Source organism: Poecilia latipinna, unplaced genomic scaffold (genome assembly GCF_001443285.1).
Source record: "Poecilia latipinna isolate Pla-1442-1.1 unplaced genomic scaffold, P_latipinna-1.0 Scaffold106, whole genome shotgun sequence".
NCBI lineage: Eukaryota > Metazoa > Chordata > Actinopteri > Cyprinodontiformes > Poeciliidae > Poecilia > Poecilia latipinna.
This window is the reverse complement of record NW_015112722.1, coordinates 416438-439640: the sequence shown is the minus strand read 5'-3', so window position 1 is coordinate 439640 and position 23203 is coordinate 416438. Positions and strand designations below refer to the sequence as shown.

The window sequence follows — 23203 nt, the reverse complement described above, 5'->3', positions numbered from 1 at the left end:
TGTGGAGAGGTGAGACTTTGGCTTTGGCCTGCTTGAAGGTGGGCCACGCTCTGTTCTTCAGTACCCGAGAAAACTGCATCAAAGTAAAGGAGAGATCCAACCAGATGATGAGTTTATAATTGTTCTCATACAGGGTTTCTGCAGGTTTCACCAACTAAAATTTAAGGCTTTTTAAGATCTTTTTAAGACCATTATGAATGAAATTTAAGACCTGTGAGACATTAAAAATGTACAAAATATTTTGTATTTAGTAGTGACAAGGTTTTTTGCCCAAAATGCACATAGCATCATATGAGTGGGCGAAGATGAACGTTGTCCAGTCAACGACAGCAAAACATTTACACTTTTCCGCAGTAGACACAAGAAAATGCTAGCTAGCAAGGGTATATTAGCATTAGCATTAGCGGTACCTTCAACCGCCTCAATTCACAGACTGGAACAAAGACGTCTAGATGGATCTCAAGCATTTGTTTGACAGACAAGAGAAGAACAAATTATATATAATAAGATTAAATAGTCCTGCCACGACAAAATTTAAGACCTGTGGTTAACTCATTGAAAGTCAACTTTCTTTTATGTGAATTTAAGACATTTTAAGGCTTTAATATGAGATACATGGATTTATAAAACTTTTTAAGGATGCGCGGACACCCCTGTAATAACTTCCAGGTGGGTTGCATTGGTAATCAGAGTTTTTCAAAGCATGAAAACATTTTAATAAGATGTAACCTTGCATTGCTTAGCTGATGTGAAGTATCGAAAGGCTACATGTGAAACGCATTAAAGCATCTGTTAACTGAATGCCGCATTGTCCTTTACTCATCTGAGAGTTGGCTCTGGAATAAAAGCAAAAACACGCATTTCAGTACAATTTTAGCATTCTCTCTGTTTCATGTGGCAACTCAAATATTTTAAGCAAATCAAAAGATTTAAAACAGGCTCCTCAGATTGCCATTGCTCATACGTGTGGAAAAATCTCCAGACCCCGACACAACCCCTTCGTTGTTTAGACCAAGGTAAACGGAGCTGAAATGGTGCGCAGCCGCTCATATCATCGTGTTGTAATTGGGACTTTTCATGTTTGACTTCAGCGAGCTCCGGAATGCAAGTTTATGTTTCAGATTTGCTGCTGAAGAGCTGCAGATTTCTGTTTTCCAGAGTAAATGTCAAACATGTTTTCTACTGAAAGACATGTCTTTGCAACAAAACTCGGATCAATCTTCCACACGTGGATCCTGTGTACGCAGCTTATTAGGGGCCAAATATCCTCCAGAAGGGATCAACAATCAAGGATTTGTGCGGGAACATCTGACAGCAGCCAGAAAGAAAGACAACTTCTGAAAAAATGAGAGAAAATTGAACATCTATGAAAAACACGGTGCAGAGGGAGTTGGAAGGTCGTCCTGGATCCACTCAAATTGTTTGTACTTTTCCCTGAACTCCATCACAGCGCCAACATGCCGCCTCGTGTATTTACAGCAGATGTTTAGCAACACTGGATATTTTTTTTTTAAAGCATTCTTTGGAGAAAGAAATTCCCAATTATATTATACTGCACTGCATCTTTTAAATAAGGAACAAAACAAAGTGTTTCTTCTCAGTTATTGTGGTTAGTTTAATTGCAAAGGATGGAGGAGAGGAGTTGCCGTAGCATCTGTCATTTTATTATTCATTTAATTTCCATCTGGGATTAGAATTGAATTGAATGTGGAGCTCGAAGTTTCACAGCACAAGTCAAAAATCTCTCCTTCTGATCACTTTCTGCTCCATCTTTCTGTTCATCTCGGCTTTAATCAGTCCATACCTCCACACATCCCACTCCGTCTCTCTCCCCGGAGGTCTGAGGAGGAACGTTCTGCAACCAAAGGGGATCTTACACAACTGGATGTCCTGGCTGTGACTTTGCAAGGATATTTATAAGTGGTAATTAATCCAAGAACTCTGTCTAATGTCGAGTCAGTCTGTCCTTTTTGTTTTTCTCACGTACATTTGCATGCGTTGCCTATGGAGGAATGTGTGCAGATGTTGAAGAGAAGTGAAACAAAATGTCAACTTTTCATCTCAAATTTGGTTTAAAAAGTCCTGATTCTGGTAAACGTCGTGTTCTGGGAAAGTTTTATTATTTTATCATTGTTTTCTGCCAATTTACAACAGTCATTTGGTCATGTTGAAGCACAACCATGAAATGTCATGTACATTTTATGTGATTTACCAGCTAAAGTAGTACATCATCGTTAAGAGGGGTGAAAAAAGGACCAGTTTTCGAGGTTTTCTGCAAATAAAAATAAATAAATGCATGTGCTGTGAGCAGTTGTACTTGTACTTTATTACAAGTGTTTGTATTTGACATTTCATTTTTTACAAAATAGCTCAAGCACAGTCTACTTGAATACAGAGAATCTAAAAATCCAACTTGCTTTGCTCTTTTCTTTATTTTTCTTCATATTTTACATGATTATTGTCTTTTTTAAACCTCATGTAATTATGGTAATCTTTCACTTCCTATTTTCATTTCTGTTATGTCAACATCACAGGGATATTGTAATGTCAACTGACTCTACCAGATATTTTTAAAAAGGAGAAAAGCTTTTTTTTTTCCTCAAACAATACCAATTTATTCTGTTATTATAAATCAGAATTTCAGACAGACTTATTATTCAAACTCCCATTTTTTCCCCCTGATGTCTGAGACACAATGGAATAAAGTATTTGAATATGATGCTTCCTTTTTAAAAATTTGTCTGCAATATCAGTGAATCTTAGGGTGCTTATCTGGTTCAGATCATTATTTTGCATTGTCGTACCTTTCTGTAACTGGTGATGCGCCGGTTGATGTGCTCCGCCCTCTCGCCACACATCGCATTGAAGCGTACCTGCAAGTCGTCGGGTATCACGTCACAGCTGGAGCTCAACCTGCCGCACATCTGCAGCAGCATGTCGTCGTTCCGCGCCAGAGCCTCCAGGATCTGCTCGCAGACGAGGGTAAGCAGAGACAGCGATGATGAATTGATATGAGAGAGAGCCTCCGAAAATCATACGAATGGCGCATGAATAAAAAGCCAGTCTTATTTCTCTGCAGAATTTCACGAGCAGCTAAACTGGACTGAATACAATTGCCCACGTTCCATAAATTCATGAAGATACACCCAGATTGTTCGGATCAAAAAGTAGACATAAAGAAAACCGGAAAGCAGGGGAGAAAAATGTAGCTGCAGGAAGAGACTGAAGTGGAGTTGCCCGCATTTAACACAGCACCCAACTCTCCAAGGATGATACAGGATGCTGCAGCAGATCTTTGTAATAATACTAAAATTACTTTCACTTTGCAGCAATGGGAAAACGCCGGTACAATTTACTTTATGGCTTTAAGGACTTTATGGTATACTATTTGGTAGGGTTTTTTTTTTTTTGTAATAGGTTTCTTATTTAGAAAAACGCTTTACAGTAAAGACTATACGCTACAACTGTAAATCTAGCTCCAGGCATGTTCTCAAGTCTGATCTGAAATAATTTACTACAAGAAAGATAGATGCCGTTCGTTATAAGATCTGGCAGAGAGATGCTGCAAAAGGGTATTTTTCACTTCAGCAAGCATTGCATCTTCATGTCTGAGTGGATCTGCCATCCTCCGTGTGCTTTAAATCAATAATGATCATTCTGCTAACATCGCTGCTGGGACGTAAAAGGCATGCTCTTAAACCAGGCGGGAAATGAAATGACTAAAATGCGGGCTGTCGGTTTTAATTTGCTTGCAAGACCTTTTGAAAAAAAAGCTGGTGATTTTAAGTGTGCAGGAGTAGCTCACAGACATTTTTTTTTTTTTTTTGCACAATGTAATGTTTTTCATTTAAAATCTGAGCCACTGCAATGCTCATTTTTAGCTATCAGAGCATTACAGATTAAAACTAAATGCTTAGTCATTTTTAATTCAAATCACAAAACGGTGTATCCATTTCCTGCGCAAAAAATAGAAAGTGTTAGTGTTCCTATCTGAATATTTATGGTTATGCATTTTACTTGAATCTTGACGACTTATTTGTAATGCAAACATGATCGTCCAAAAAAAGTCTAAATTGTTTGTTTCTCCCTCACCCCCATTTGTTTCCGTTCATGCAAAAAGCCAATAAGGACATACAGAGGACCAAACAAGAAGCAAAATGAGTTGTAGGTGCCTCTGTTCAACTTCATTGTATTTCACACAGATGTAACTTTTTCACTCCTTTAGAAACTATTACAGGAAAAATGGGATGTATTGAAGCCGTATGATCCAGAGTAGCCAACTGTAAATATTCCTGATTTTATAGAGCCAGTTACAACCATAAAGGATCAGTAAAATGAGATGTGGAACCGACAGGATCTGGCTGCTTCCTTCCTGTTAAATCAGACAAAAGCACCAAGCCATGTATTTGATTTTTCTCATGGCTTCTCCATAAATGATGACCTTGACTAAGGTAAGAGGAGCCCCACCACTGCAGCAAACAAATTGTAAAAAAAAAAAAAAAAGTCAATTTGAAGGGCGAATCATTTGGAAGCCTTTTACTGCCAATTTCATATGCTTTAAAGTTTTGACATACATCTGTCCAAACTTCTTGTTTCAGTTCATCCCAATTGAGCTTATTCCCTACAGACCTTGCAGCCTTAAGCAGAGCTGATTTATGGCTTCCTGCATGCATGTTCAGGCTTCAGGTTACATTTCTGGATGCAACAGCTGACTGCATAGAGCAGCATTTATTTAAGCGTTTTCCAATGCTGAAGTGCTCCTCTTGGTTTAAAAGCTCCTCGAGAGGCATTCAAGACCAGAAAGTTCCCGCCTCGGCCCAAAGTGGAGGATCATGACCCTTTGTCTTGAAAGGAAAGACTTTGCAGAATGGCTTAAAGTCTCACACTTTAATCTACTGTTTTCAAAATGTTCCAGGATGTCGCTTTAAACAAAAACCTTCAGTGATCTACAGAAAAGCACAAAAACTGCTGACTTTGATTATTGATTTTCAAACTTCGTCAGCCCTGACCAGTGATTAGCTAGACATTTGGTAAGGCCATATGCAGCTAATTTAAAAACAAAGCATTTCCAAATTGAAGTTAGAAGAAGCGCAATTGCTTTAGTCTGGCCTGTTTTACAAAGACTCCTTCCCCAAAAATAATGTCCATAATCATAAGGTAGGTAGTTATAAACGAACAGAGCAGGAAGAGAGAAGAAATATTTTGACCTGAGCCAATGATAATTGTGAAATAGAAATAAATTGGAATTATGGCTTTAGAAAAACTGGAGATCAGAAAATCTGTGCATCTTTAGTATTCTTTTTTTTTAACTTTCATTTTTTAACGTTTTCTGAATGTGTTGCAACTCTCCTACGTTTGGTTCTTTAGATACAGATTTAATCTCTATATGCATTTTAGAGCAGCCTCCTCAAAATATGGAGTTTGAATTTTGCTGTGGGACTTAAACGATTTGCACGCTGACCTCATCTCAAAAGCAAAGCGAGCCAATACCTTCGCAGTGAGGCTGAAGAACCCCTTGGGTTCGACCATCTTCTCCAGCACTTGGCACTTGATGCCAGCGGTGCTGTCGTACTCGTACACGACGCCGTACTCCAGGTGGACGTTGTCTACGGTCAGACTCACGTGGTCCTTCTTCCCATCAATGATGGCGATCGTGTTGAATTTGTCCATCACTTCTAAAACAGGAGAATCACACAAAGGGCAGAATTCGGTATGCTTTTAGTCACACAAACAGAACGGTACGAATTCATAAATTTTTGGGATGCACTTTGGCGATGTTGCAAGCATTGATTTCATCATCGCATCCAGCAACAAAGGAGGCCTCAGACCACCAAGTCGGAGCATAATTCAAAAATAAGACCCACTACTCATGGTTTTCCTCCATCTATCCCTGCAGAAAAAAAAAAAAAAGATGAGTAGTTCCACTAAATTAACCCGCCCTGTGCTAATGAAATGACTTAATATGGCAATAAATTGTGCTCTGCAGCAACTTGCTGAGAGGGGAATAGCTTTCCTTGTTTTACTCTCTCTTTGGGATCTATAAATTGTTGAGGGAAATTAACACTTGATGAGCCAAAGGAAGCGGCTGTTCTCAGACTAACACAATCCAGATGAGCCTGTTTCAGAGCAGCGTCTAATTCGGTAAGAATGAGCTTAAGTGTATCCGTGTGAACAGGCATGTGTTACATTCACAAACGCCGTGGACCACAGTGTATTTTCTCCCAAATGGGTGATTATGTGCTTTGTGAATACGCTTGTGTGTTTGTGTGTGGTCACCTTCCACTTTGCCCTCGAAGCCATCTCCGTTCTCCTCCAGGGTGGGTTTCTGGTTAGATTTCTGGTTTTCCTCCAGAGCGCTCTCGCTGTTATTGTAAATCCACTTAACGGTGTCTTGCTGCAACACAATAATATGACTGTTCATCAAAAACATTTCACAAACGGGTTCAAGAGGAAGATTGTTTTCATTGGTAAGATATATTATTGAATCTAACAAGTTACAAGATTATCCGCATTTCTGCACAAAAGCAATTGGAACCTTTATTTCATTTTTATTGAAATTTTAAAAAAAAGAACATCAAAGTAAACAATACATTACATATATGTTATTATTTACCAAAACTACTTGCATATCTTAATTTTTTTGAAATTTAATGAACAGGAGAAAAAAAAAGTCTGACTTTTCAGCATGAAAAGAAAATGAAAAATGAAAACTGATCAGAGCCATTCAAGGGAAAGTTATCTGATTCTGATTTTGGCAAATTAATTTGGTGCATCTCAAAGTTTTACTTATTACTGAATGGATTAGCATAAATAACACTGCTGTGCCATCAAGCTAATTGATAAAAAAAACAAAACTAAAGTACCCACTCCACAATCATAGTCTCTCAGTTTTAAATAAGCATTAATCTGATTTATAGCAACTGCTATTCTAATAAAACAGGGTGACTGAAAGGCCAGAAAAACATTTCAAAAGCTACCCTTATATTTTAGCAATAGTGTGGTACCCAATTTTAGAAATTGTCAAACAAACAAACAAACAAAAAAACAACTGATCAGACCATCTCTAATGATAAAAGATCTACATTTTTCTCTAACGTCACTTCTATCAAAATGCCATGAATGGTGTTGGATTTGCTGCTATATCTCCTGTGTCTGCATAGGCTGAGGCTGGAGCCCGTAGCATTTTCAGCTGATTCTGCGTAGCCATGTTGTTCACCGTCACAGTTGGATTGGCATCGCAAACAACAGAAAGCCTTTGCAAACATATGGAAACACGGTGCTCTGCTAGGTCGCAAAAATAAACCCATGCCAATCTAATCAAGCCATTCTAGCGTGCCTCACAGGCGTGTGTATTTGTCTGCGCCGGTTTTCCACACCCAAACCCACACCGTTTTGTTTTGTTTTTTGCCAAGGCTACACACTGTGCTTGCTCTCTGGTCTTCATGTGCTTAACCCCCCCACCGCACACAGAAATATGCAGAGGACAAGAAGGAGAAGGCAGTTCCTTTGTAGCCACGGAAGATATAAACTAGATCTCCTGCTATAGTGCTTAAAATCCCAACAGATCTCCATTGTAATGGCACATCATTGCTAACTGGCACAATACACACACCTTTTTTCACCATTTCCCACCTTTAACAGGTGGTCTCTCCTCCTACACTAGTCTGCTTTCAACCGCTCAGCTAAAATAAATAGAAAAGCCACCCTCCGGGCTGCCCTTCTTTCTCCAGTCATCTCCAGATCTTTTACCACCTCAATCGGCAGTCTACTAGTCTTTCACTATGAGCTAGGGGTCATGCTGCTGGAGCAAACAAAACACTATTATTTCTGTGTAATCACCCTTGAGAAAAATAAAAGTAGTTACAGGAAAAGGTAAAACGGGAGCAAAGAGGGGCTTTATTCTGTGTTTATAACTACTGCTCTTTTTTTTTTTTTTTTTCCATTTCTTTGGCTCTCTGTTGCCACTGCAGCCTCACATTTTTCCCATGCTGCCAATCCATTACACAACAAACAGATCAATCGGCTAATAGTTCAAAATGTCACCGCCAGCAAGCGATCATTCAAAGACGGGAAAACTGCAAGCAAAACAAGAGAATAAAAATCAAACCCAACGACAAAAACAGACGGAGAAGGAATGCATATTCCATCGCTACCTTCAGTTTAAGGGCAATAACTGAATGGGAAAAATAAATCCCATTTTTAAAAAGAATTGTTCTTGCCTCTTATTGCTTTGTGTTATTTAAATGCATTGGTTCCGAGAGCCTTCGGAAGAGGAGCAGGACTTAATAATAATAAATAATATTTTTAATATGGGACATTTTCTTTTTCCAATTACTTAAATTAAATGTTGGACATTTAAAAAACAATTTCTTCAATACATGTTTTAAGTTACTTGAAGTCTGCATCGAGTTTTTCTGCCCCTGCTTTATCTTTTATTTTGTTAGTTTCACTTCCTTGATCTGACACATATTATGGATAATGGCCATTGAAACGGACAGAACGTATGCCAGATTAATTTAATCTGCACTCTATCCCCTTCTGCCTGCACTAGCTTCTCCTGTTGTCGTACCTGCGATGGTCGTCGGTATTTTCTGCACGCGGTGACATGAGCGATGACACTGGCGTGGCTCTCCTTGCTCACATTGATGCCATTTACTTTGATAATGCACTGGCCAGGGTGAAGGCCGGCGGTGGCTGCCACCGTTCCTGTCGGTGAAAAAGGAAAAAAAATAGAGTTTAGGTGAAGAACGCCGTCTACATCCTCGACACAAAACTGCAGCAGTCGGCATTCTCCGGCTTTGTATTTGTGTCTTTATTTCCTGTTTTAAGCATTGAAGGAGCCGTGTGAAGGAGAGTTTAGTATTCAGAGGAGGGAAGTCGTTGATCTAAAGTAGATGTAGGCCACTCTAAGGGACATAATTTAGATTACAGGAAAAGGTCAAGGTTAAAAGCACTAGAGGAAGCACATGAGGAGGTAAATATTTTCAATTGATTTCTTTTGTCTTTTGGGAGCTCAAATAGGGAACACTAATATTTCTGGGCGGCGCCCATTTCAAAGTTATTTAGGAATGATCTAAATCAGTCATATGCAGGTGGTGGAAGGCAGAGCCAGAGGAGGGAAATAGAGAAATATGGATGACAAAAATGAAATAAATACGCGAGAGGCATTCAGAAATCAGCTGTTTAATGAACTCCTCCGACTTTCAGAATAACTGTTATTCTTATAGTTATTCTACCATACGAGTAATTCAGATAGTTTTCTGAATTGGTTGGAAAAACCCACACATAAGCTCAATGAAACAACTTTCCCTTTGGTGGGACATTGTGACTTTGGGAAGAAGACTTGAAATTGGTTGCACCACTGCACTCACCTACATCAGCTTTTCTTTGCAACTGCTATATTGCAAACTTAAAAAAAAAAAAAACCTTGATGAAAGTTGCGATTTCACATATTGTACAATTGCAATTCAAAAGTAGCAAACAATAAACAGATCAATAAAAGTATAATTTTAGTGGTTCGGACGCAGATATCCATCGCGAGCATCGTCTTAGTTTGTAGAGTCGCATAACATGGACACCAGTTTCTCTGTGGCCTCCCCTAATAGCATCAGCAAGTGAAGCTCTCGGATGATACGACACAATAATCAATAGTTCTCTGTGCAACCAGCATCACGCGCGTCTCCTAATTGGTATTACCTGTTCCTGCTAGACCCCAAACACCGGGGGACAGGAGCTGTGGTGAAAAGCTGGGGGATTAGACTCATCCTACACTTTGAGCTCAGTGCTTCCACTTCAACACACAGCAGGTTCCCATGAAACACCATCAAGTCAACACTCTCAATCCACATGCAAGTGCCTACCCTGCACTTTTCAACCCTCCTATCCCATTTAGATTGCTTTAGGAAAAAAAAAAAAAGAAAAAAGATTCGATTCCCCCCGAGGGGAGCCAGACAAGGCTATGGATTGTTTTTTGATTGGACCCTATTTTGTTCCACCCCTGATAGCAGCGTTTCTATACAAGCTCTATTAGGGAACGGCGGAGGGAGAGGAGGATTCTGATGAATGCAGGCCCTTTGTACACCCTACAGAGAAAACGATCCAATGAGAAAAAATGTGAATAGGTGGGTGGAAATCATTGTGACGTTTCACGCAACAGCCAAGTCATGCATTTCCCCACAAACTGAGGCAGCAGCTGCCTGCCAGCTGTGCTGCTGGTAAAAACAAATGCGACCCTTTTGCTGAGGCAGCCAGACAGATATCTCATACCTTTTCCAACAGCATGGACCACCGAGGGTCCAAATCCTCGGATCTGGAAGCCCAGACCGTCTGCGGAGTCCGGGATCTTTATCGTCCTGCAGAAAGGAGAGAGATACGACCAAAACCGAGATGTGCAGTCGCAAAGACGATTTTCACAGTTCAGTACGCACACGGATCTGCCTTACTCTCTCGGCTTGGTGCTGACCAGCACCCTGAGGGGTCCCTTGCTGTTGAAACACTGCCTGAGGAGAACTTCCACTTCAGAGTACGGCCTCAGGAACACCAGGTCTCCGTTGATGGCAAACAGCTTCTTCCCAACTTCCAGGCCAGCCATCTAAAAATACAATACAATACAAAAGAAGTGAGACGAAAGATATTTAAAGCTTTACGTTTTGTGTCGTGTCGAACAGAACTGGAAAGACCGTCTGTCTGAAACGTAAAAATACCACCATAATCCATTTATCTTTGCCGTCCAGAATGCTGCCGGATTCTCCTATGAGGTTTTAATGCCCAAGACTGAAGACTTAAAATACGCACGCACAGTTCTGCAAAGCAGCTAAACCTTCAAGGATGTCTCAGTGGGTTTTTTTTTTTTTAGGAGGGGTCAAATAAAAAGGAGTCAAAAGATGGAACTGAACAGATTTTACCAAATACCTGTTAAACTTTTAAAAACAGACAAAATAGCTATACCCCAATGATGTAGTGTGCAGAGTTTCATTTTAATTCTACTTGAAAAATTTGACTTGCAGCTCACGGCCGTCACTAGAATAAAAAGGTCCTGATACGCAGAACAGCAGCTAGAGCTCAGAGAAGATCACATGCAATCATAATGGGAATTAACGTTATTAATTATAGACTTTTATGTAGTTATTTCTGCAACACATTCTTATTGTTCAGCCAGGGACCTTTAAAAACTTTATTTCACTTTAAATACAAGAACTTTGTACTTGGACCACACATTTTTAAGTAGCTCCTGGCATATTCCCAGTGGAGTAATAATTGTTGGGAGGTAATCTAAACTGTTTGGTCTCCTGCCACAGAGTCAGCGTTTAAGCATCGTTTATAAGCATTCCATAAGGTTGAGGTGGTGGAAAGGTTATACGATTAAAATTGGCATGCTTTATCCATCCCCTCTCTAGTTTTTATGTGTCTTTAGTATCACTGACCAGCTGGAACACCCAGTTTTGACCAAGTATCAACTCTCAGGCTGAACAACCTGATTTCCATTCATTCGAGGACAACAGTTTGGGTCAAATATTTAAAACAGAACAATGATCCCAAGCACACACCAAAGTTGATTTTGCAATGTGGAGATAATTTTGCCTAAAAGTTTCTGTAATAACTTCCTCAAAATCTGAACTCAAAGAAAAGTTGAGAACGATTCTTGAGGAGTAAATATCATGCAGTCAATATTCCAGAAACGTGTTCATGGCTACAAAAATGTGTGGATTTTCTGCAACTTTCAATTGAACGTTTTAGTCAAATACTAGTACAGTTGTGTATTTCAACAAATAAGTGTAATTTTGTCAACAAATTTGAACTTAAGCCCCCAATTCTTGTTTTCAAAAAGAATCAAAACTGTTTGCTGTGCACTATATCCAACCTGGGAAAATGTCAGTTAACATAAATAAAACAAAAGCCCAAAACGTATCAAAATATTCATGTCTAAGATGAATATACAGAAAAATCTCATCAGAATTTAATTTAAACATCTTAGTGTTTTCTTAAAACAAACAAAATGAAAGCCAATTTAATAGTACCTCCAGTTGTTTATAATTTATGGCCTAATTTTTAAATCAAATTTGTGCAATAATTTGAATTTGTATCACAATTATGTGCTACAGAGCAATACAGAGAAACAGTGGCGATTTAACCCAGGCGTCCAGGTTTTCTCCTTCTGTCTCTGTTTCATTTCCCTCTTACGTTTATGCCTGTCCAGCCAAGCGTGCAAGTTTCTGGAAATGCATCACAGCAGAAGTGAGCAAAGTGTTACACTGAATAAAACACATTCTTTACTTAAGAAGTGATCTGCTTTATGTAAGACAGAGAGATCTGCTTGTTGCTACATTTCCAGTTCTTTCTTTTTTTATTTTTTTTATTTCTCTCATTTGTGGTGTTCACTCAGCTGTTTCCTTCAGGAAACTTTCAATGAAAAGTAAATACTGAAAAATGAGGAGATTTTTTTATCTGGGAAGCAAAATCTTCTTTTTTGACTCCAGCCAACCGCAGACCCGGTGAGGAATCTTTTGGACAAATCTCTGTATCTGATGCCCCAGTTAGCCCGCCTGCCTTTTGTTCCTCTGTCTGTGGTGGTGTCTTTGTTTCAGTCACTGAAATTCACTCTACAGAGACTTCTTTATCCAACGTTACCTCCTCCACCGGCACTAAACACTGACCTCCCGGTCCAGTTGCTAACTCAGCTGGCTGCACTCCACGTGTTTTCCGGCAAAAAGGAACTGCATGCATAACCTCCATTGTCCCGACAACTCTCCTACATTGCTCCGGCCACAGATCCTGGCCTCACCCAAGCTCTGCAGGTTCAAGCGCTGCAGGAATTTCACTAAATAACAACAACCAGACTCCCCAGCTATTCTGTCAGGCACAAAATGTTTACAAGGCGTGGGTGTGTGTGGAGTGCCGTCTGTTTTGTCTCGTCTACACGCCTCACCTCAGCCGCAGAGCCCTTCTCCACACATTTAATGATGGGGGCTCGGTTTCTTTCTTCCAGGGTAAAGCCGTAGCTTCCGTCGCTTGGCCTTATCTGGGAAAAAAAAAACAACATGTTGTGTATGAGCAAAAGTCCAAGCCAGCAGAGCAAAACACAGAGCACTGGCATCCATACACACACACACCAGAAGGAGAGGATACTGCTCCAGACAGATAGCAGATTTTATAGTACTTTGCTCATTCTTCTGAAAGGAATGCTCTTCTTGCTTACTGGGGTATAAAAATGTTTTTTGGTTTTTTTTAAACAGAGTTTTGTTGTTGTTTTTTTCCCTCCTTGCCACAGCTGTGCCCTCCATATTAAATCACTGGGCCTAAGACTACTTTGCGGGCAAACTGTAGCAAGACTTAGCATACGATACAATAAGAAGCTTAATCGAGAAGAACTCACCAAGAGAGACTTTGCAATGACATTTTCCACTATTTTCAGATCGTGCTTCAAGGGTTTGTGTTTGGTGTTGGATCCCTCCATCTCCTCGTCAGCAAAGAAACGGAACAGCAAAGGTTCATCCTTAAACTCGCTCTTCTCCAACACTGAGAAAGATGTGACAGTGGTATCAATTAACATCAGAACATAAAACAAACATGGAACTATGTTAACTTAAAGAGTTGCCACGTTAACGATAAAATAAAGGTTTTAGTAGGAATCAAATTGGCCGACTCATAATTTTTACAAACGGGGGGGGGGAAAGTAAAATTCAGAGTTCCTATCAACTGTCTTTGGTCACAGAAAATAGTAGGGAAGAGAGTATGACATCCAAGTAGGTAAATACAGTAGGTAAGTAGTTAAATAAGGAGCCAAATACGTACATACATAAGAAAATAAGTTGGGTTAGTTAAGTAAGCAAGTCAGTAAATGAGTAAAAAGTAGATAAACTGATAGGTAAGTAAGAAAGTAAGTAAATGAGTAATCAAACCAATAGGTAGATTTTGTAAGTAATTACACAGATAAAGTTTATGCATTTTTATAAAACATACAACTATAAATTATAAATGTCAAATACCCATGTCGTTCTTTGCTACAAGTGTTGTGTGCTGATTTGTAACAGAAACATTATAAAAGAAAAATGCAACAAATAGAGGTGAAAAGTGGACTTGAGTTGCTTTTGCAGAAACAAACATCCTCTTCTGCACTATTAAATATTTAAATATCTTGTATTGTATTTATTGAAGATTAAAAACATTTTAATTTTAATAAAAATAATAATGGTTATTACAATGTGCACAGAGCATTACAAGCAAGAAAAGAAAGAACGGCTCTCACTAACTAAGACTCAAGTCTTGACATTCAGGGTAAAGAGCCATTCAAAGGAATCGGATTGACAATAAACTGTCAAAAGAGCAAATCCATAGTTCATATTGGCCTATATTCTATATCTGCCGTAGCCATATCGGATACTACACTAGACTTTGCTCGGTGAGCTCCAACTTTCCCTGTTAGCATGACAGCAGCTAAGTCTCAAATACAGCTTCTTCAAGTACTTGGAAAACCAAATTTCAAACCATGAAAATTAGGGAGCACAGAAAGGGAACCCCCTGCTTAGTCAGACACATATCACTGTTTAAGCTTGTGCAAAAGCATCTACAAGAACTGCAGCTCGTAAAAAAAAAAAAAGAGCCCAATAGGGAAAAAGAGCTTCCCTCTGACATTCCTTCACTCATTTCCTTTCAAAATCAGATATACGGCCAGTAGTTTTAATAGCTATGTCGTCAGGCCAAATAACTTACAGGCACGAATAGTAAAATTATCCTGGAGGCAGAGGAAGTAAAAGAGGGTTTTGATGGCCAGGGTTGTTATGTTCCTTAGATGTGCTGGTTAATTTGTACTGTGTGGCTTGAACTGTGGGCATTTGGAGCAGGTTACATCACAGGGTTACAGGAAGGCTCCATGTGATTCATACTGGATCCCCGATGATGTAAACCTTGGCGTACAGGAAGTTTGGGCTTGAAAATAAACCGGAGTCTCATAAACAAAGTGTAGCCATAGTGACTGTCCATTTTACATGTAAAGGTTCTCAGAGCTAGACTGAACCGTGCATGACCTCAGAACTTGGGCTACATGCATGTATGCATGCATGATGGTATCCACTGAACAGTCGCACAGACACAAATTAATTCACTGGATTGGAAAAAGATTCTATTTCTGTACTGTGTCAAAGGGATTAAATGGAAAGAGAACAAGAATGGTTGTGTTCTTAGGCAGGATGCTAAATGCCAGGCGCCCTGTGAGTAGTTTCTCTGAATTTAGCATTTAGCTTCCACTAAGTCTATGGAGAAGTTTGACTGAACGGGACAGACTGCTGTACCGTGATGCATGAAGCCGTTGTCGCACAGCTCTACCCCCAAGATCAGCGCTTCCTCTCTTGTTCTGCAGTCGCCCTGCACCAACAGACAAAAAAAAATTTATATAGTTGAGAAACAGAACACTGGCTAGAAAAACAAGTAACAAATGAAACAAGAAGAGCGTCTGCTTTTTGGGGAATAGTTGAAATGGCACACATAGCTTTGTTCCTCCGTCCAAACACCCCCAAGGCCAGCAGAGCCGATCAGCACCCTACCTTCACCACATCCAAAGTCATGTCTAGACATTGCAGTGTGACAGCTCTGGAAGTCCCACTGCAGGAAGTGTGGGCGACTCGACTGGCCCGGGTCACACAAGATTCATAAGCAGAAACAGGATTGCAGTGGAGGGCAGATGAAATCATTGCGATATCTGCATTTGATTCCGCTGAGGTTACTGTGTTGGTTTCATGTCTGTGTTGTAATCCTGTACAGAGCTATCAATCTGTCAGGCTGAGCACTTCCAGTCAGGGTCAATAAAGCTTAGCCGTACAATCAATTCTGCTCTTTTTCTTTTGTTTCCTCTCGGCAACCCGTTATGATAACAGCTACGTCCGTTTTTGTTTTTTTGTTTTTTAGTTTTTTGGCTCTCGTTTGAACAAATCTGCTTCCAATCAGCTCAGAAGACACAGAAAATATGATTAAAAACAGCACGTTGTCAATTTTATAGTTGGCAATTAGCATCAAGATCACGATGGCAAATTTTGACCCATTAAAAAAAAAAAAAAAATCTTAGCTTGTGTAACACAGTTTTGGAATTATAGATGAGATAAATAACCATCATAACATACTTGGAGCACAAATAAATACACTAAAACTAAATCCAATACTACAAATTGAAGTGTGTGGAGAACGAAGACCACATGTGTGTAATTTAATCCCTGTTTAAATGCAGCTGCTCTGTTCTGTGAAGGCCTCAGAGGTTTGGTAGAGAACATTAGTGATGAAACGGCATCATGAAGACCAAGCAACACCGTCGACAGGACAGAGGTTGTGAAGAAGTTTACCCTAACCTGGCTGGACAAACTTGATAAAATATATTAAAGTTCGTAGTATAACGTAACAAAATGTGAAAAAGCTCAAGGTTTATGAATCCCTTTGATTACCTCTGTAGCTTACCTGTGCAATAAGCCAGTCTATGAGCTTGTTAGCCATGACCACTGACTTGTAGGTCCGTAAATGGTAGTCCTTATCCCTGGATAACAACAAAAGCAGACATTTCCAATGGCAGCGTTATAGAGAGATTCTCAGGATATTTATTGTAACCATTTGCTCTCCCTTTAATGATCTGAGACGGAGAACGTGCGGCGGAGTAATAGCTTGGTCTATTTAAGCACAATGCCAAAAGGCGAACTAATAATTCCTGCTGTCAGCAAGGTGCGGCTACTTTTTAAGCACTCGCAGTTGTGTCATTTATCTAAGTGAGTTCTTAGGGGTTGCTGACAGCAAAACAGCATTCCTTGGTTAGAAGCTGGCACAGTGTTGCTGTTGTTGACTTGATGCACTGGGCTGCACTCTGCCAGACCCCAAGAATGCCGTTTGAAACGTAGCCGTGACTTTCCCATGAATGCTGCGGCGTCCCAGGGGGACACGCAATATCAGGGCAGAGCCGCAGGGCCGGGAAAGTCCTGAACTGCTGTGACTTAACGCTACTCTACCGCCTCCACCACAGGCAAACCATCGCCCCGACACACTCGCACAACCACACACAGATGAGTTTCAATCTCTCATCGTACAGGCAAGGCTTGCGGGGTCAAGTTAAAGTCCAATCTCAGCTGGTACTGCTCAGATTGCGAGGCGGGGCGGGGTGCAAGAGGTGCCCCCCCCCTCCCCCTCCAACCCCCAACAGTAAAACATTTTGTTATGTCAGCATATCTTGCAGCGTGTGCTTGACTCCAACAAGCTGAAATGTCAATGCAAAATAGCCAGTTTTCACCAGAAGAAACTTTTTTTGTTTTGTTTTTGTTTTGCATTTTTCTTGAAAGGGAACCAAAACTAGAAGACTAGGACCTACAGTGACTGGGGGTGGGGGGGTCAAAAGAATGTCAAAGTAAAAAGAGTGTGCCCAGCAGGTAGCCATGAGTCTGGGTCAAGGAAACAGCAGTTTAAGGAGTTAAAGAGGTAAAGGTCAATCAAATAAGATGGCCTTCACTTTCTGTCTGAAGATGGGGAACATTTGTTTTGACGTTTTGTGAGTGTAGATGTATGTAGCTGTCTTTTCAAAGCAAGCTTTAAAATAAATCATTACCAGGAAGCTAAAAGTTCAAGCTTTAATCAACTGCTCAGCCCTGATGAATTACTGGAGTATAATACACCGGATCATTTTTTATTCTGAAGCTCATATACATATGTAATTACTAAGCTTCTGGGTGATTCATCAGCACAAAAAAAAAGTCCAACATCATTTTTTGGACGCTACGCAAAGGCAGTTTGTGATCTTTGATGCATTTGTCTAAGTCTAAACCCACCACAATCCATAGATTAAAGAGCCCATCATCCCCAATCATCTCTTTTGTTGTTTAACAGTTTACGCTTTTTAGATCTAGAGAGGACATTTAAAAACAGCTGATAAGTTGAGAGGACAAAGGACAAAGCAGAGCTCTAAGGGGGGGAAACGGGAGCTGCACATGTAGGGGGCTGCTGAGTAGTTTATCCCCTCTCCTGTTTTGACTCGTCTCTCTCTTGCTCTGCCAGGAAATTCCATGTAATTAAGCAGAGGCTTTATCGTCTAATTAAGCTCTGGTGTTCTCAGGCCCTATGATGTATTGTGCTGAGCTTTGAGAGAGAGCAGTCGGATCATCTGGCTAGCAACACAAACACCTCAAATGCCCCGAAGAGAGATATGACGCCAAGAAATCCGGCACGCAAACGTCAGGTTCTTAAGCGTTCGGGTCAGAAAGAATTGTGCGGAGGCTTCGAGCACGCATGTGGAATAAACACACCCACCCTCTGGCTGTGGTGCAGTTTTACAGCCGTGAAATGAAAGCTTTTCTTCAGGCCCCATTAAAAATCTAGCATAAACAATGAAACCAGGCTGTAGTTGGTGAGCAGAGGTCTTGAGAAATGGTCTCAGGTTGTACTGTGGTTAAGTTACTTAATAGGATACTTCTGCTTCGTTGAGGGTTCATTAATATATTTCCAAACGTTTCTTAATTGTCCAAACAAAGAGTTGAAAAACACGCAATATCATCTGTATTCTTGTATGTTTTTGTGCTATGCTTTATGTTAAAACTGACGATTAGTGTTTTATTAATATGGACATTTTTAAGCATGAAAACTACTGGGACTTCAAGACGGGGAAAACCCGCTGCTGCCGTTACATTTATGTATTCATTAACAATATAGTGAAATATTTCAAAGCTTTTATTTCTTGTGCTTTTGATACTTTTTTCTTACAGATAAAGAAAACCCAAAAAGCAGTGTTTCAGAAAATCCTAATATTGTGAAAAAGTTCATTATTGAAAGCACAGCATGCCACGCCCTAATCAGGGTTTACACCTACAGCACACACCTATATGATCTCTCAGTCGGGGTCAGTCGGTTACACCATCACTGGGGAAACTCCTGACTAGGCAGATGTCCATAAGCTAGCCAATGATACTCTCCACAAGGAGGGTAAACTACAAAAGTTAATTGCTAAAGAAGTTGGCTTTTTACAGAATGGTGTATCCAAGCAGATTCATAGAAGACTGAGTGGAAGGAAAAAGTGTGGTTGAAAAAGGTGCACCAACAACATGATAATAGTATAAAGTTTCCACAGTCAGTGATGCTATGGGGAGACATGGGATCTGCTAGACCTATTTGAAAAAAAAACCCTCAAACAGGTTTTTTGAAGTCCAGTTAATGCAGCCACATACCAGGAAAATACTTCAAAATTCCTTCTGCTAACAGGCTGTGTAGACATGTTTTCAGTTTCCAGCAGGGTCTGGATTGCCAAAGGCTTGTTTAATTGACCCTGGTATTGTTGTGCTTGATTGGGCAGCAAACTGGCCTGGCCAGAGTCCCTCAGAGAATCTTTGGGACAAGAGGAAAATGAGAGACTCCAGACTCGGCAATGCAAATGACCTGAAGGCAGCAATCAAAGCAATGACCCCCTCCCCCCCAGTTGAACCACAGGCTGAACGCCTCTATTTCATGCTGCATTGGTGCAATAATTCTCGCAAAAGGTGTTTATAGAAATGAGCATATTTTTCAGAAGTTTGACATTTCTGCTTATCCTTTTTTTATTTACTTAATATTCAAATTTCCTAAGAAAATTTATTTCGGATTTTAGTTATGCAACAAAATTACAAGAAACAATATCCCTGAGGCATTTCACTCGTGTGTGTAAATGAATCTACAAAGTTTCACTGTCTAACATGAGCGAAAAGAAACATTGAAATTTTATGACATTTTTATAGATGTACCTGCAGTCTTAATCAGACAAAAAGTGTAATGAAATAAAGGAATCTTCACAGTTTATCAGTATCATTACAAATGAGATTACAAATATCTCATTAATTTCTATTGCTCTGTTAAAAAGAAAAAAAAAAAAGCCAAATCCAACCTACAATTGCCACATCTTCCTTAGTAAGAACAGAGAAATAGACAAACATATACCTGATGACAGGGTTGAAGAGGCTGTGAAGGCGGCAGAAGAGCCGGACACCCTGAGCGAAACAGAAAAGACAGGGTTTCACGGGTCAGAGATGTTTCAGTAAAAATGTGATTTAGTCTTTCACTCTGCTGCAGGACCTTTACCTTGGCTATAACGTCATGCATGTCACTCCTGGGGTGGTAGGTGCCGTCGTCATATCGGAAACGGTACAGCACAGGCTCGGGCTTGAACTGGTGCTTGTCTGTGACTGGAAAACAAAATCTAAATGAGAAAAGGAAAGAAGAACTGACAAAATGTCAGAGAGGAAACAAGTAAGAGAGTCGAACCCTTAGGTAGTGTTTTTTTTTTTTTTTCTTTTGTCTGGCTTTAAACTCTAAACTATAAGAGGTTTAAAAACACAGTCAAGCCGAGCAGGGCCGCATAAAGGAACACGCTTCCCAGACTAGAAGACGACTCCAACCTCATGCAAAGCTGTCACAGATAACACAGCTGCTCAGAGAGGGCTGTGCTTCGCTCACTTTAGGTTGCTTTTATGTGGACCCTCCGGCAGCAGTATACTTGGCGGCGGCCGTGCAGGTTCCATTAAAGGCTCTTATGAAAAGATATTCTGAAGCTCGGGGATGTCGACTGCACAGATGGTGATTCCTCTCTGCAGAGAACGACTCCGAAAACCCATTTTATTTCTGAGAGTGGAAGCGAAACCGCACCACGGAGAGATTTAGTTACTCTTTGAAGGCGAAAAGACACATTGTGCACAATTTGCAAAGCAAAAAAACAATTTAGGGTTCATGTACTTACAAAAAGTTACAAATGCTTATCTTAGGCATGAATGTCAAACTAATTTTTAAACATATATACTTTTAAGCCATTTCTATATTCAGAGTGAAATGATCATAATACAGCTTGGAAATATTTGAAAAATAAGAAATGGTTGTAAAACTGAAAATTTTTAGGGATTTCCACAACTCCACCCAGTCGAAATCTGTTCAAATATAAACGTTCACATAGATAAATATTTTATTTGACGTTCTTTCAAAACACCACATGGCATTTAGGGGTTTCTGACGCATTTCTGGGTGGATAGTAAAATGGTTTCCTGAAAAGGAATCTCACGAAAGAAAACTCCATTTTAATTTTCTAAATTGTTGAGGCTTATGGTTGATTGGGATCATTGTCCTGTTGGAACATCCAACTGTCCATCTCCAGCGTCACTAACTTTTACAATCTAAAGAGTCACATTTGCTCATGCACCTGCTACATGCATTAAATGGACGTTATACATAAGCATGTAAACTTCTGACCAACTGTACGTGAAAGAAAATCCATATTAAATTCTAACTTGTACATTAAATTTTGGGGTAAAAAGTTACCTGTTGTATGCTTGAAAAACAAACAGTGAAAATGCATCATCACTGCTCCCAGATTAACATGACATTTATGTCAATAATGATGTAAACAAGAAAATAAGCGCATGGGTGTAACCAGTGGGGATCTTTCCTTATCGGAACATTGTCTCAACAACACAAAGGAGCGACAGTCTGTGTAAAACAAGAAGTCAATTGGACTCTGAGAGGTTCTGTCTGAATCTTGAACTGCAGAGGATTCCGAAAGAGGACGAAAATGAAGGGAAGAAGAAACTAACCATGGTGGATGATGCCATTCTCCAGCAGAGCTTGACCCAAGTGAACTCCTTCCTCTGGGTTGCCCGTCTCACCAATTTCCATCAGCCAAGAAACAAACTCACTAGGGGAAAAAAAAGCAACAAAACATAGAGATAACTACACACTTTTGCACTCAAATCCAAAGAAAGATAATACACAAAAGCCCAGTGGGGGAAAAAGGGTGATGAAGGCGATCGGTGGAGAAAAAGCCTTTAGGATTGGAGACGTCCCACTGGAATGGTTTATTTACCACTCAGGGTCAGACTTGTCTATAAAATAAACCACAGAGTTCTTCCTTCTTGTGTTTTGCCTAGTTTGATTTCATTTATTTTAGGTCCACAGTGCAACACCACCAAACTTGAGAAAGAGAAAACAAACCAACTCTGCAAACCATCAACCAGCATCTGATGCTTTGATGCTCCAAATTAGATGAGTGGGATAATTTTCCTCCATTTCATTCCTCAGTTGCTAAAACCGACTGACGGAGAGAGCGAAGAGACAAAAAGTAACCGAGCAGGCAGAACACGTAGAACTTCAAAATGCAACATTCTTCTGGATGCATATATCCACGAACTCCCTTTTCCCCACAAAAGGAAAACAAACACAGCCAGAAGCTGCACCACTGGAATTCTCCAGAGGTGACATCCAGACCACGACGGAACCGACCTGTAGTCGATGTTCAGCCAAAGAGAGGATTTTGCAAAGTTCCTGGGTTGACAAAAGCCTGATTTGTCCAATTCTGACATCTTACACTGTTTAAACATTGATCCATGGATGTTTTCTGTGACCAAAACTAACCACACCAGCCTATGAATACACCGTCAGGAAATAGTGCTTGCCGCCTCTAAGAAATTATTCTATTTTGGCATTTTTGCTGAAATTTGCTTGCTTCAAATAATCACCCACATTTTAATAGCATACAAAAATGCAAAACTTGAACAAAAATAAAATTCAGTTCATTGAATTCTAGAAAATTCTATCAAAACCCTGTGTGAAAAAGCATCTACCTCAAGCATGAATGGCCTGTTTAAGATCCTGTCACTTCATTTTAACTGGATCCAAGTCTAGATTTTGACTAAGTCACTGCAAAATCCTTATTTTCATTTTTAGAATCATTCAAATTGGGAATGCACTTTGAATTACATACTTCTGCTTCGTAATCTGATGGAGAACCTGATGGACAGATGTTCTGCTACAGGATTTGAATAGAGAGCAGAGTTCAAGACTTCAATAATTAAAGAAAGCTGTTCAGCATGAAATCAGTGAAGATGCCCACGATCATGCCTTCAGCTGCATGCAGTCACAAAAGAATGAATCTGAACATCTACTCTGAATGATCATTTCAGCTTCCTGGTAAAGCGTCCAAATAAATTCCAACAAACTCTTCGACTTCAGCATCCATACTTGTAATGAGAAGCTGACAGTAGCAAGTCTCATGCATTAAAAATAAAATTACACTTTTATCGTTTTGCTGCTTATTTCAAGCTTGAGATGCAGTGAGCGGTGTCTAACTGCAGTCACGCATTTTCTTTCAGGAATTACTCTCTTGCAGAGTGCGAACCACAAATGAGATTGTGCCATTTCAAGGGGAAGAAGCTGAAGACCCGCCTTCAGCTTTAAATAG

General features: G+C 40.0%; 1 protein-coding gene across 1 annotated transcript in view; it reads right to left on the bottom strand.

Moving 5' to 3' along the window:
- Positions 1–23203, bottom strand: part of prex2 (phosphatidylinositol-3,4,5-trisphosphate-dependent Rac exchange factor 2) — a 107969-nt gene that overhangs the window by 49307 nt on the left and 35459 nt on the right. Inside the window, exons 11-23 of the mRNA XM_015027766.1 lie at positions 21561–21661; positions 20062–20165; positions 19921–19970; positions 16441–16516; positions 15288–15360; positions 13373–13515; positions 12926–13018; positions 10443–10591; positions 10267–10352; positions 8570–8706; positions 6277–6394; positions 5491–5675; positions 2805–2966 (exon numbers count right to left, since the gene is read on the bottom strand). Of these exons, the coding sequence (XP_014883252.1) occupies positions 2805–2966; positions 5491–5675; positions 6277–6394; positions 8570–8706; positions 10267–10352; positions 10443–10591; positions 12926–13018; positions 13373–13515; positions 15288–15360; positions 16441–16516; positions 19921–19970; positions 20062–20165; positions 21561–21661 (1477 nt within the window). The remainder of the gene's footprint in view (positions 1–2804; positions 2967–5490; positions 5676–6276; positions 6395–8569; positions 8707–10266; positions 10353–10442; positions 10592–12925; positions 13019–13372; positions 13516–15287; positions 15361–16440; positions 16517–19920; positions 19971–20061; positions 20166–21560; positions 21662–23203) is intronic.